Consider the following 15968-nt stretch of genomic DNA (forward strand, 5'->3'; position numbering starts at 1 on the left):
CAATGTACTACTTAACAATAAGGCGACCATGGACAATGACAAGATTCATATGGCTGTCAACATTGAGACCTCCTCATAACCTTGGAAATCTGTTAATCTCCTAAACAACATTTGGCGGGTACCGCTCTCAATGGGGCCTCGCGTATGAACATGGCCATCATCTCATGTCAGGGGATATCTGGACTTTTCTGTGAGTAACATGTTTCACCTATGATGAAATTGCCAGTTGAAACGGGAATGGAAAAACTGAAGGAGGGTTGCACGATGATGTCTTGTCAAGTGAGATACTCAAACATAATGTCTGGGTTGTAAGGTCCTTTCTTGTAACCTGTGCATTACAATCTCATTAGACACAGTGGCTCCACGGCACTTCTGAAATAATCTCTCAGTGCTCTGGCAGTATCCTTATGTTGCTGCAATGCAGAAATTGCCGGAAATCGCTCTAACGTAGCACTGTAATGCATTAGTGGCTTTTTCCAACTTGCCTCGTGTACTGATATGTCTCCCTGCAGAGTGTCAACAACCTGTGGATGTCACATGGAGAGGCATTGGCATCTGCAGCAACATGACTGAAAGTCTATCCTTTTTGGATCAAACAGATTGTCCTTGCTACTTGCACTGCATTATAATGTTGCACTGCATGTGCTTTGTTGAGTACCACATCCACAAATGACAACTACTATCTGTGTACCTCACTATAAAACATGTCCGCCCCGGTAGCTGAGTGGTCAGCGTGACAGACTGTCAATCCTAAGGGCCCGGGTTCGATTCCCGGCTGGGTCGGAAATTTTCTCCGCTCAGGGACTGGGTGTTGTGTTGTCCTAATCATCATCATTTCATCCCCATCGACACGCAGGTCGCCGAAGTGGCGTCAAATCGAAAGACCTGCACCAGGCGAACGGTCTACCCGACGGGAGGCCCTAGCCACACGACATTTCCATTTTTTTACTATAAAACATTGGGAAACCAGTGCTGACTTCCTTCTGAGGGGTCACCTGACACTGTAATGCATAACACTGTCAATAGATGGTGAATGATTTTAATTGTTGCTACATTGAAAGTGGAGATCTCAAGCCACACAATAAGACAACAGTAACATCTGTTTAAAAATATATTTAATGTACCAGACGTCGATACACGCATTCCCCAAAATCTTTTGAACAGTGTACTTTGTGGTTCTGATAAAGCAACCACATGGTCCAAACACATATCTGGAGACAAATCATAGTGTGAGTTCTCATGCACGACGTTCCACTGACTTCTAAAAAGATGCACTTTCTCTAGGCCTACAAAATCTAGGTTCTAGGTTTTTCTTGACCACTAACAGACAGGCAACATTTTACCTAGGAGCTAATTGCTGCCTTCAGCAGCATTGTAAGAATCCATCTCATTATATACTTGTGGAGATGACGTTTCCATGAGATCGGGATCTCAAATGAGGAATTGGATGAAAATCAGAAGAATCCAATTTAAAATGTGACTGTCACGAGTTAAGGACACCACACGAACCCAGTATATGGATGGCTGGAAGATACAGATTCCATACAATTAAAACTTGTATTATTATTACACTTAATAATCACGTGACACTATTGCAAATCAGGTAAGTAGAATTTTTAATATTTTCCATTCTGTACACTGTCATTGTTATTAAGTAGCAGAACTAGTCAGCATTTACTTTCTGTATCTTAATGACTATTGGTTCTAAAAGTAAAACAAACCTTTCTTGGAACAAAGCACATACATCTCTGGCAGAGTTGGTGAGGTTCGGCTTGATCAGCTGTACTCTAACTCCATGTGACCTTTCAGTAGTTGATGGACACAGAACACTATTGCAAAATCTGTCAAGAGTTTCAGGTGTCATACCACTTGCTTTAAGAACATCATCAAGATTTGCAAAGGAGCCAAATTTCTGGCGATGATTTGACAATCGTGCCAATCTTGTAGGACTTATTCTATACCTGCCAGAAATAAATACTTTAAAGAAAGAGATATTATAATGCTCTTGTTTGCTAGAACACAATACTGACAAGGAAAAATAAAATAAAATATTAACTATAATAATATTGATAACAGCATTGATAAATTAACTCATCTCATGCTCTCTTTATGACTATTTGTGTACCAATATTATATGATAAAAACTAAAAAATATGAATTAAGCTGACATTGTCATGAAGCGCATTCAAAAATTCAAGAAGTAATTAATATAACCAAAGAATTAATCATTTATGTTAATCTTTTGACAGATGCAACAAGAACACTAGAAAATCTGCTTCTCCTCATGTTTCAAAACAGAAATTTTTTTTTGTTAATTGCTATTCCTCTTATAGTTGCAGTTGAAATATATAATTAAAACAGATTCTAGACATGAAAGCAAATGATGACACAAATTTCAGAGTTTCCATAACTTCTGCTCTGGGGCAGCACTGTGTGTGTGTAAATTATTCTTTCATGTTCAGTAACTCATTACATACCTTGCAAGCTCCTCATGAGAGCAACTGTTCACTTTCTCCAGAATTTTTTGCTGTTCATCAGAACTGTACTGCATGGTACCATTTACATAATGTGATTCTGCTACAGTACACAATGTCCGGTGGGTGACTACCTATGGCAAATAAATAAATACATGAAGATTCACATAACTGTTGCACATAGCCACTTTCCATTATAGCACTTGAGAAACAATTCTGATCATTTTACTTAAGTGAAGCCATTCATCTCATGAAATTTAACGTGTCCTGAATGAATTTGTAACTTACAATCTTACAGATGCATGTCGATCACCAAACTACATAAAACTATAACAAAATTATAAAATTTATTTCGTGATTGCCAATCCCTTTGTCACAGAAAATGAAGATTTAGGGCAATATGTAAACAAGTTATAGAAGCTGCAAGAGAAGCAAATAATCTATGTTCATGATATATGTGCAAAAATTACTTATAATCCAGACTAAATATATAAAGTACATCTCTCTTGGTTTTCCAGACCCGTCTTGACTTACATCACTTTTCACTTGTACTTTTCATCTCTCATTTTCTCATGTTCGCCAGACAAAATCTTTCAGACATAGGAACTCAAGAAAAATAAGTATATACATTTAAAGTTCATAAAACAAACAAGTTAAAACAGTACTAGTCACACCATAAACTGTGTATACACTGGAGTCTGAAGATCAAGCATAACTGTCAGAAGAGGAAAGTATTATGAGGGAAGACAAGCAATCACTCAAAGTGACTGAAGATTTCCCCATCTACAGGAATTGGGCAATCTGTATGCGAAAGGACCACTACTTGTTACAAATAGGCACATCATTTAAAGTTTTAGCAGTCTCTTAGATCCATGTCTCAATTGTATTTGGCTTTTATTGAGAACAGAGTGTAATCCCTTGGAGAATTTTCCACTGTAATGCCCTAAACATGTGAGCTGAAGCTTATTTTGCAGGCTATAAAAGGAAATAAAATTAGGGTTCAATGTTTTGTTGAGACAGATCAGAAGCTCAGATTGGGGAAGGATGGGGCGAAGGAAACTGGCCAAGCCCTCTCAAAGGAACCATCCTATTTAGTTTAGTGAAATCACAGAGAATCTATAAATAGATAACCGCCTATTCCCTATGGCTCCTCCTCCTTCAGTATTGTTTACCCTCGACCTCACATCCTGGTTTCTGAGTGACCTGCCTCTCTTTTACTATCTTTACCCCCCCCCCCCCTCCAATTCCTCTTTTCTCCCAGAGGAAGGTACTAATAATTACTTTCAAATGGATCTTTAGGTAGTACTGAAATTTCACCTCTTGATGATAAGTCCTGGCCATCCATTCTGTCCCTATAATGTTATAAGCACATACTTTACTTTTCAACTGTGAGCTTCTCCAACAACAAATTAACTAAATATTATCAAACTGCACTTTGGTGTCAAAGAAAGGAAGGTCATAAGACAACAGAGGAACTTCTATTTAGGGGTATATAATTTTGCAAGTATTGTATATATTAACATATACTGTTTCAAGCAAATGTTTCTTTTTGCAATACAGTACCTTGTTAATGGCTCTCATGCATGCACTGGTCATAATTGTCTCTGATGACCTCAGATGTTGCGTCCCATAGTGCTCAGTCGGTGTTATTTTAGATTCATTCATCTTCAAACTCTGGTTGTACACCAATGGTGAGTTTTAAAGATAGAGGATGGGTTGTGCAACAGACGCAACCCGGAATTTTAAAATATTTTCATTTTGTTGGCACTGGAATACTTCCCTCACTAGCTTTCCTTCTTTCAGTTCCCATGTGAAAGATTATTTGCCTGCTTACAGGCTACATGAGCATGATAGAGCAAAGAGGGATGATATTCCAATTAATAGAATGTAGAGCATCACTTTACACAAGTTGAAGTGAAAAGCACTATGTCTGAGAAGAAGAAAAGGTGAATTGTGAATGGGGAAGAACAAAGACAACCGGAATAGAAAAACTTTTTTGGAACATGAAATTACTGAATAAAATTTCCATAATAGTATGTTTTATGTAGTCAAAGATAGGGATGATGAAATACAAAACACGGTAAATTCCAGTAATAGTCACTCTACATGATGAATGAAAGGTATTAATCAGTGCATTAAATTTAGCATTGAAGAAAATGCAGTGTTTCAGTACCAATTTCATAGCAACGGTGATGGGAATTTTTCTCTTCTGCATTACTGTACTACAAAATTAAATGTACAATACACTTGCTGAGTTGCAAATGAAATGTCTCACAGCAGTAGAAAGCACTTCCTTTGGTATTCATTTGTGAGATCATAAACTTAAGATGGATACTGATGGATTTGACTACAGGCAACTCTTCAGAACGCAAGACTGGATAAGCTAAAGTGCACTTACGGTGTACCATGGCTCTTCCATTGCATGCTGCTGTTGGCAGTTTATTATTGTTTTTGTAGCCAATTAGGTGATAGTATAGGGTAGCCAATGTGAATCACTGAATCGAATGACTAATGACTTGTTTTGGCAGAAGATACAAATTGATTGCAATGCATCCCCCCCGCCCCCCCCCCCCCCCCCCACACACACACACACACTTTTTTTAACATAGTGGGCATGAGATTGATTAATGGAAAATCTCATATGAGATGTGAAACAAATACTAACAAAGAGATAGAGGGGCTGGCCAGTACTTACCTCAGCTCAGTACAGCCGATAGATACACATAAAACAGAACCGAAAATTTACATTCCTACCTTTCGGAACAAATGTCCCTCTGACAACCATGCCTCCATCCTTGCTACCCTCCCTATTTTCCTTTCCCTGTTGCTTCATAACCTGGGTTGTGAGTAACTGAATCTCATTTCCCTTCTTCCCTTTCTTTCCCCTCTCTCCACCCCGATGAAGGAACATTTGTTTCGAAAGCTAGGAACGTAAATTTTCGGTTCTATTTTATGTGTTTTATGTGTATCTATTGGCTGTACTGAGCTGAGGTAAGTACTGGCCAGCCCCTCTATCTCTTTGTTAGTATTTGTTTGAGCATGAGATTGACGATTCTTGATCTTGGACTGTAAGGTTGGTTACTGGTTTTTGTGTTTACTTTTTGTCTTGCATGTTTCTTGGAATACAGAAGGATCCTTGGGGTGCTGTTTTGTATTCCGTGATTATAGTTACATTGTGAGTTGGAGACAGTAAAAAAACTGGTTGTGGTAAAAGGCTCATCTGAGTCATTCCGTGTCAAATCAACACACCTATTTTACCTCACCCTCTTAGATTTTGCTGAAAGTTGGTATACTTATAGTGGGCACTGAGACTAAGAAAAATACTAAATTTCAATTTTTTATCTCAAACCATTCCTGAAATATGGCTATGTAAACTTTTCAAAAACCAGCCAAAAATGTGTGAACAGACTTTTTTTAAATTGTCCTAGGAGCTGCCCTAATTGAGCTAGAGAACTGGGAAAGGTGTCATTTTGCAGCATTTTGCATGTTCTTTCCAGGGATATACAACAAAACATAGCTTCTAATTAATAACCTTTTTCAAAATATTAATTAATATTTTGATTTAATTTTTTTACAAAAGCACATAATTAAAAATTTTCAAAATATTTCCGTAACTACTTCATACTATTGTAAATCACATGGCAAAATATAAATCTGGGATGATGATGGGTTCATTGTTAAAAAAAATTATTCCAGACCCTTATTTTTCACTAACTGCCCTAGTTTGACCAAATTGACCTTTAACAAACAGGAATTTCTTTAAAATATACTGAAAGGTAAGTAAAAAAAGTATTAGAAATATCAAAACATCACCTTATTAAACCAAAACTAATCAGCATATTTTATAATTAAGTTGATTGCTTATTTTAATTTCATAAAACTTCACTAACAGTATATTAACCGATACAACAAAAACAAGAAATTGAGCATTTAACTACAAACTGAAATAAAGTATGAATAAGTACAAGTATTTACATAATAGTTCTGTTCCATGATGTTTGAAATGTAACTATTAAACAAATTAAATATGTAATGCTTGTTTTTGAGTAACAGGTATCTGTACATAGCTAAATTTAACACAATAGGTACTAACAATAATTTTGAAACAACTTTCTATAAAATATACATTAATGCTAACCTGAGACAAAAATTAAGTTTTGAGTTGAAAGCAGTTTCCCAATAAATTGTCTTGGAACTTCATATATTACATTTTAATAAAGCTGACTGGGTTTGGTTTACATCACTTTCATTAAGAATGTATGTTCTCCCTGTCGGAGTAAATAGATTCACTTTTGAGAGAACATCCACAACTGACACCCACAGGACATCTGCATGTGCAGGATAAGAGAATGACTTAGCTGGCCCACATGGATGAAGAAAAGTTATTTTCACTTCATCAAGTTCTTCGTTTTTTTCTAAAATGTACCCAAGCCACCAGTTTCTGCCATATACAGTGGTGACATAGCCTGATACATCTTGTAACTTCAGTTTGTCTGGTGATGTAGTTACTTCCCTCTCCAACTCTGCATACCACCTGAGAAGTATTTGAGTATTAATTTTGATGTAGTGTTGGGAATGAAAGCGTGACATTGCTGTGTTCCTTTGATTGTCAATGCCTGTTCAAGTCGGCTTTTTAAGAATATTTCTGAAGCAGCATAGTCTTCTTGAGTGGAATATGCAAAATCAACATTTGTGATATTATCTACAGCCCACTCAAATAGATCTCGTGCGATTTGGATCTGATTCTGGTATGGCCTTTGAAAACTTGCACGAGCTGCCAGTCTCTTTACTGAACCCCCTACTCCATCACAAGGCCATTTCCCATGTGCTGTGGCTGAAAAGTGCCACTCAGCTTTTATGTTGAAGTCTTCCTCATGAAGGCAAAGGTTCAGGAAGTTTTTCTTATTTTTATACTGTGCGGCAGAACCGTCAGAATAATAGTATATCTTTTTTGGAATCTTTTGAAATTTATTTGTTAGATATGAAATTAGTTTCTTTTGAAAGGTGTAAACCGCAGTTGTATTGTGCTCCAGACAATCAGAAACAATGACAAAGCTCATATGCTCAATTTTATTTTCCTGTTTGTAATATATAACAAAAGGATGAATGGTAATCTGTTGTCTTGTCCAGTGGAAACTCTGAGCTTCATCCTGTAGATATACAATATAATTTTCTGAAAAATCACATATGACAACAAATTCAGATTCCATAAGGTTTTCTCTTGTGGAGTTAAGGAATGTTCGTTGTTGCTTGGCAATGAAGTCATCCCGAATCAAAGTCGACATCTTACTACAAAATAAATCTATGAATTCTTCAGAAGTTTTCTGAACAATTTCCAGGTTACAGCAGTCAACTGACATCCACTGTCGGAACTGAACTTGTTCAATTAAGTTTTCATGAAAAGAGTCTTTTAAAATTTTACATATGACAGTTTCTCCTGGGCAGTATTCACAGTTTCTTATGTTGCAATCAACTGATGATGGGTTGCAAAGCATTTTTGCAATGCACTCCTTATAATTGTCTAAGCTGCTGTTTGTTACTGTATTTAGTTTGGCATTTTCTATCATTAATTTTATGTTTTGGTGAGTTGTGCACACGCAGAGAGTGTGTGTGCCACTCTGGCCAGCTAGTACACAATGTTTTGGTCTCAACTCAGCAAATTTAGAGAAACCTATTTTTATGTTAGGAAACTTGTCTTTAAAATGTTTGTAAGCTTCTTTAAGGTTACACAAAATAAGTCTTTTTGATATTTTTGTTTTATTTCCACAATCTTTAATACCTGGCATTGCCCTGCTAACTTCATCATTTTCATAAAATGAGTGTACAGCTTTGACTGTTACTGTCGGTAAACACTTCCATGGTTTTGGGTTTGGACCTTCCATGAATCCTCTTTCTTTCAAACTTTTTTTGGGCTGCCGAACAATGTAATTAGGAGCATTAAATTCCCTCATTATTTTCCTGACACTCCACTTTTCAGGTAAACTTGTAAGAATCATTAGTTTTTTTTTTTTTTTTTTTTTTTTTTTTTTTTTGCTCTACTTATAGAATTTTTAAAGTTTCTTTTAAGATTTTCAAGAACGGATTCATCAGTATCAGTATCTGACGAAGAGGTTTCAGGAGCAACAAAAAGTTTACGTGTCATTGATGAGATTTTCTTCACTTTTGATTTGATGTAATGCCTAGATGCTAGTTTTCACTTGTCAATTGGGGACTCGCCTAGTTCTTTAAGTGTTGTGTTAAATGTTTTAACAGCTACTGAAGTTGAGAGTGAAGTCCGGGTCTTGGTCTCGGATGATTGTCTCTGATCCAGAAGATTCTTCTTCAACACTTTCATCACTGATGGGCTCTGGTGTATTTTTCAATTTGGTTACATCTTTTCTACATTTGTCACAAATCTTGGCACCACTTCATATTTGAAGAAATAATTTGGGCATCCATGTTGTGACATTTCTCAGTTTTTTTCTGTCTCTAATAAAATGATTTGACTTCTTCAATGGATTACAACACTGCACTCTTACAGCACTGCACTTTTTACTTGGTTCCATATTTATACAAAAACCACTTATAAACTGTCCTTCAATGTATAGATTTACTTGAAAATAAACTATTAAATATAATAGATACAGACTGGTCAACACAGAGGTAACAATTGGTTTGCACTAACACCACAGTGCATAATAATGCTGTAGGCACACACAGCCTTAGAAGGTAACAATGCAGACTACATCATCTCAACAATGGCTCCAGTCTCTGAATTATTGTACAGACATCAAGCCCTATGTATATGGTCCTCTACTGACGTACTACCTTAAAGGTCAGTTTGGCCAAACTAGGGCCGTTAGTGAAAAACAGGAGTCCGGAATAATTTTTTTTAAACAATGAACCCATCATCATCGCACATTTATATTTTGCCATGTGATCTACAACAGTATGAAGTAGTTATGGAAATATTTTGAAAATTTTCAATTATGTACTTTTTGTAAAAAAATTAAATCGAAATATTAATTACCATTTTGAAAAAGATTATTAATTAGAAGCTTTTTTGTCTATCACTGGAAAGAGCATGAAAAATGCTGCAAAATGACACCTTTCCCAGTTCTCTAGCTCAATTAGGGCTGCTCCTAGGGCAATTTAAAAAAAGTCCGTTCACACATTTTTGGTCAGTTTTTGAAAAGTTTACATGACCATAATTCAGGAGTGGTTTGAGGTAAAAAATTGAAATTTGGTATTTTTCTTAGTTTCAGCACCCACTATAAGTATACCAACTTTCAGCAAAATCTAAGAGGGTGAGGTAAAATTTTTATTTAAAGTGTGTTGATTTGACATGGAATGACTCATCTGTAGAGTAGCCCGATGATCATTTTAGAAACTTTGTGGGGTATTTTCAGAACGTCCAGATTTCCTTGGTGTTTGTTAGGCAGGAAGCTGAGAGCACAGTTTAAATTTTACGAACTATTCTGTTTCGTATGACAGCATTCTGCATGATATATACCATTAAGCTGCCACATAATTTCATACACCTGACACCATACCGAAATTTTTCAAACACTATTTTCTCAATGGTTCCACCATATTGTCTAATCATCCAATTCACGATTCATATGTTTACTTCCCATCGTTCACTGCACAGTTCTCAACTGCAGCATGCAACAGAAAAGCCACAGTCACCCTAAGGACACTTTTACCATGGGCTGTTTCAACTGCACCATTATGTCAACTGGAAAAGGAACTATAAAATAAATCAAAAGTTGAATGTAATGGAAATGATATTAGATTAACTGAAGCATTTGATATTTCTTTGCCAACTGACAACCCGTCGCTTTTCAACCAAACCTAGACCTAAGCTTCAGATCAGTCTATCTTACATTCTGAAAACTAATACCGTCACAAAAGAAATAAAATAGGTCTTCTTTTCTCTTTTTGTGTGCACATGTATGACTTCACATGCCACATCATTTTTTTCCAGGATGAAGGTGACAACTGGTATCAGTAGGTTCAGCTATTTTTCATAACAGTTTGTTTATGTTTATATATGTTTACCCAACACACAGCAGACACCAGCAATATCATTATCGTCCATCATATTTAATGCATATGCAGTTGTCACCAAGCATTTGGCATCAGTATCCCTGGGCTTCACTGAATTATCTGTGTAAAATTCTTGGAAACATAAAGGCATACAATCCTTAGTCTCCTGAACTTATGTGTGCATAACAGAGAGAAAATCAGATCACGTAAAGCATGAATTTAGGATAGCAATCACTCAAACAGCAAATACTGTAAATTATTCTCATTGTCATACTGCAGGAACAATTACCACAAAACATTCAAAAGATGGAGTACAGATTTGTCACAAATGAAAACTGTTGGAAGCAAAATACTACTGAATAAGTTAGAGGCATGCCATGGATTGATTTTACTTTCAAGAAATATCAGAGACCTCCAACAAGACTAAACTGATGAAAACTCATCTACTTCTCTTCATTCTTTTGACTTCTTTGATGCTGTCCTCCACAAAGGGAAGAAAAGATGTTCTAGTCCAAAATATATGGTGCTTAGTGTTTCAGAATTATGGTGTGTTATTAATCTTTAATATATACATTGGATGTTATTTTTTGGCAGATATGGCCAACTTACTGCTTCCATGAAAGTCGGAAATCTATGTACTAACTAAAAATTTACATTCTGAATAGGTCTTTGACAATCTTATCATCTATAATATTTTTCTCCATTTGGAACACTTGGTTGAAAGTGAATATTTTTTTCTGTGTTAACTTTTAAGTTCTCTCTTCCAGGGTGAGCTCTTGCCTTCTCAATCTAAGTTTTGAATCTCTTCAGTAAGGCTGGGCTCACTGTCCCCACAACAGATAGCAGATGTGTCACTGGCATGTACAGTGATGAGATGCTTTTTACCTACAAACTTGGGAATTCATTTACATAACATAAGGATAGGAATGAACCCAAGACTGAGCTCTGGGGAACACCACCACTGTATTTTTCTTATTTTTAACTATCTCTTCTCCAGTACCTCTCGCACAATAGTTTCTGTGTTCTGTTGTCTGCCTTTTGAATATGTTTCCTGATAGCAACTGCACGAGCTTTTCAATGACACCGCTCATCACAATATTTAGCAAGATGTATTATGTTGAGAGCTTTTGAGAGGTCCAGAAATATTCCTGTTGCTTAGGAATTTTCATTTATTTTCTCAAGTGCATAATGAACAATTGTACTACAGATGACTTGGTATTTTGACCTCTTCTGTAACCATGCTGTAATTTACCTACTACATTATCTTTGTTATAATGTTCCAAGATATCTTTTAAAATTATATTCTCAGTCAGTTTGCTGAATGCTGAGATTATGACTACAGGTGTATAGTTATGAACATGCTTTATTTCCCATTTTTGTGTAAGGTTTTGACTGCAACCAGTTTCAACTTGTGAGGGAATAAACCATATTCAAGAACACACTTTATTAGATGAATTAATGGTTTCACTATCTTATGTTTACATACGGTACGGAGACACGCAGACATACATATGGGATGGAGAAATATCATCTAACCATGCTTTTTTTCCTGATGTTGTCAATAAGGTGCAGAATGTCATCAGCTCATACTGCAACTCAGTTCTGTTTGTTAGTGGACTCATATGCTATGCATCTGGTTTCATGCAGGTATGACTTTCAACAGTATTTATAAATTATTAAATACATTGCTAACTTGAAGGGAATCAGAAATATCATTATTCACAATTAATTCTATGTTATTACCTTTAGTTTCTGTAGCATTGTTTAAAATTTTGGTTTCAAAAGGTCAGCAACACTTAAAACATTATCTGATGTTCTTGTCTGTCAGTTAACTGTCCCTGCTTTTAACCTTGTGATTTCTTTGTGGAACTGATATTTGTACTTCTTGTACAAATATTTATCTGCTTGTAAAATTCTTTATCTATTCATAACTTGGGAGTTAGTCGGTACAGGCTACGTCTTCCAGTTTTTTCCTTTCAGATCTTTCATTTTAACATCTAATCATCTTTTGATTTTGAAGGGGATTTTTGTGAATACTCCCTTTGTTTCAAGGGGGTGTACTATTTCTGTGCCCAATAAGACCGTCTAAGAAAATGTTCCATTTGTTGTTGACCACAATGGTAGTAATTACCGATTCTCAGATTCATGACAAATTATGCCATGAAGTAGTAATGTTGTTTACAGATAGAATTCTCTTGTGCTCAAACATTTTTCTTTGTTTGCATCTGTTATTACACTTTAGCACTAGTGTCTGTTCTGACAGGTAGCCATTTAAATGTCTGCTGACACGATGTGATCTTAATTTGCTATTACATGATCTACTGAATTACTATTGTTACAATTCTAATACGTCCTGGCCCTATTAAATAGGATACAACTTGTAAAATGTTTTCTTTCATGACTGTCACATAAAATATTTAAGTTCAGTTCTCCAAGTATGAAGAGAGATGAGTTTTACACTTTTACAACTTGACAATTTACTCAAGACTCCAAGAGATTTCAGGGAAGCATCCCAATTTCTGGAGGGGGATCTATATACACCTGCAAAAACGAAATAAACAGTGTGAAATATGATCTGAGAATTGCAATTTTGAAATCTCTGTCAACACGAAACTTGTTCACCACAGCATTTTCTCTGTGGTGGCTGTAAGCTTGCTTTTTCTCAGCAAATGGCAATGCCATCACCTTTATCATATGCTCTACACTAAAATGGTGCTATGTTATAGCATTCTAATTTGAAATAATAAATGTTATTTGCTGATTTTGGTGTTCAGTGATTATTACATGTTGAGCCAAGCAGGTAAAAATGATTGGAAAGCATCTGTTTTATTTCATAAGCCTTGTACATTATAACACAAAAATAACAGATGATGAATTTAAGACTGTCTGGGGCATATATGAATCAAGTGAATAGGTCTCTGGAACATATGAGCTACATTGCTGAACATTAGTGTGATGGTTCTTTATCCTTAAGACCAATGATTGTAGTCTAGGGCAACTGGTTCTTCTTTCTAACAACTTTCTTAATAACATATTTCTGCATCAGGTGACACAAATAATATTACATAAATATAGTGAGTGTCTCCCTGGGCTTACTGAATTGATAAGTTACTACGTAACCCAATCAAATAACCTGATAAGCTGAAACCAGCAATGATACCATATATGTCACCTTAGGCAGCATTCTATTTTTCTACACAATACTGAATTACCGAACAGTAGTTATTTTAAAAATGGACAGAGAATTTAACTAATGAGTTGCAGGTAAGACACGGCTCAAGTTTGAAGTAATTTGTTATGCTAAACTTGTGGAGAACATTTTTTGTTACTAAGTAATGACCATTTAGACGGCAACCCTCGGCCTTTAGCGACATTCACCACCTTGTCAGGGGTCAGAAAGCTCATTAGTTGAGACACTATGTAATTTCTATAATATAGAAGAAAAGGCTGCCATTTGCAAGAACTTTAAAGGCTGAGGTTATTCACAGAGATGAGCAACAAGTGTCGAACAAAAGGATCGCACTCACATTTGCTACGGGTAGGAGTGCAGGTGGTAATTTCTATATTCTCACTTTAGTGGAAAAACAGGTTCAGAACTGGTGGTGGTGTGTGGGAACCTGTTACAGCGTACCATGTAAACAATTTTTATTACATAGTTCACGATTATTTGAACAGATCAAATGTTTCTAAACATTATCAGACATCAGCGACCTTTTAATCCTCCCCTACCACCGTTAGACAACCCGTTCACTGTGAAGGCGTGCCGGCTCCTTTTCCTTTGTCAAGACAAGGTAAAGCTTAAGAAACACAGACGAGAATTGTGGGGCATGAGTGCGTCAGGGGAATGGAAGCCAGTTGTCAGTGTACACGGTTTCACATATTGCTCACTGGGTACAAACTAGCAGCGACATTGCGATGAATTTATTGTGTGTACATAGGTGGAATATATTATCCTCTAGCACCACTTTCTGTGATAAGGTCTTGTCTTATACGGTACCGGATTTAAAACGAAATTATTTGTTTTGGAGGACAATAAGGAAAATAAGTATTTAAGAAGTTTGTAGAGCGCTTAACCGGAAAGGTTACAGTAAAAGGGAAGATCGTACAAGGTTTCGTTTCTACATAAGGAAGTTTTGTACCAATCTATTTTATTGCATATATAACGAATTCCTTACGGTGAGTTGCTTGAGTGCCAAGCGTCGCAACAAAACTTTCGAGCTCATTCCCTTTTCTTTCGTAACGCATTCAATGCATTTCTACAGACGATCGTCAAATCTTGTATTACTTTCGCACAAAACAAGACACTACCGAGACAAAACACTGTCAAATCTATGACCAGCAGTGTCGCCAATGCTTATCAATTCAATTACCTACTCAAGATCGTCAAATTACCCGATTTTACCTCAAAATACCCTCCGTTTCAAAAATAGTTGCATAAATGTTTACGTAGAAGATAAATGACGATAAATTACATGATAAATTACAAATTAAACATTTTACTTAATTAATCCGAGCTGAGCGATGCCATACACCGCTTCTCGTGATTTATCTCGTTGGCCCGAAGGAAACACATTATACTTGATTGATTGATTGATTCATTCATTCTTCCGTAGAACAACATACATTGCATGGATGTCGTCAAACGTTTGTACAATACTTCCTATAAAATAAACATGTCGCCTTACAGTATATACAGCTCCTGTACTTAGTTCTATTTTTCTAATCATGTCAAGTTAAATTTTGTTACGACGTACAGTGTTCATGAACATTAATCTATAGTTATTTTAAATATTTATCTGCAGTGTAATAGCTAATATCTAGCAAATATTTTTTTAGCCTTTAACAAAAGGTGTGGGGATCATTTACATCTTTTATTTCTAGTGGTAATCTGTTGTACAATTTTATACCATGATGTAATACATTATTTTGTGTTTTTGACTTGTTTCCTCTGTTCAGATGCAAACAGTGTCTGGATTAAGTTCCATGATCGTGAATTATGCTGTTTGTGTTATACAGATTAATGTTTTTCCCTATATACATTATATTGATAAATATATTCACACAGTACTGTCAGAATTTCAAACTTTTTGAACAACTCTTTACAGTGTGCCCCGTTACTGCTATTTGTTACTATTCGAACAGCTCTTTTCTGTATCTTGAAAATAGTTTGTATGTTTCCAGCACTTACCCCGCAAAATATTATCCCATAACTGAGGACTGAATGCATATACCCAAAGTAGGCTACTTTGAGGGATGAAATATTGCACTCTGGTGCAAGGATTCGAAGGGCGTAACATGCTGAAGATACCCTCTTTGCTAAAATTCTCACATGCCCTGTCCATTTTAGCTGACAGTTTACATTCATACCCAAGAATTTGCTGTCTGTTACACTATCAAATACCTCATTGTTTACTTTCAGTGTATCGTCAATGTGTTTTTTATTTAGTCATAAGTTTACACAGTTTG

At 35.9% G+C, this 15968-nt stretch overlaps 1 protein-coding gene across 3 annotated transcripts in view; it reads right to left on the reverse strand.

Annotated features, from left to right (window-relative positions):
* Window positions 1-14817, reverse strand: part of LOC124605424 (transcription elongation factor, mitochondrial) — a 116929-nt gene extending 102112 nt beyond the window's left edge. Inside the window, exons 1-3 of one of the 3 annotated variants that reach the window (XM_047137083.1) lie at window positions 14678-14817; window positions 2478-2608; window positions 1745-1977 (exon numbers count right to left, since the gene is read on the reverse strand). In XM_047137083.1, coding sequence (XP_046993039.1) covers window positions 1745-1977; window positions 2478-2493 — 249 coding nt within the window. In that variant the 5' untranslated portion in view covers window positions 2494-2608; window positions 14678-14817. The remainder of the gene's footprint in view (window positions 1-1744; window positions 1978-2477; window positions 2609-14677) is intronic. The other 2 variants (XM_047137080.1, XM_047137081.1) reach the window with 2 other exon arrangements.
* Window positions 14818-15968: the final 1151 nt, after the last annotated feature.

The sequence above is a fragment of the Schistocerca americana genome, chromosome 3 (genome assembly GCF_021461395.2).
Source record: "Schistocerca americana isolate TAMUIC-IGC-003095 chromosome 3, iqSchAmer2.1, whole genome shotgun sequence".
NCBI lineage: Eukaryota > Metazoa > Arthropoda > Insecta > Orthoptera > Acrididae > Schistocerca > Schistocerca americana.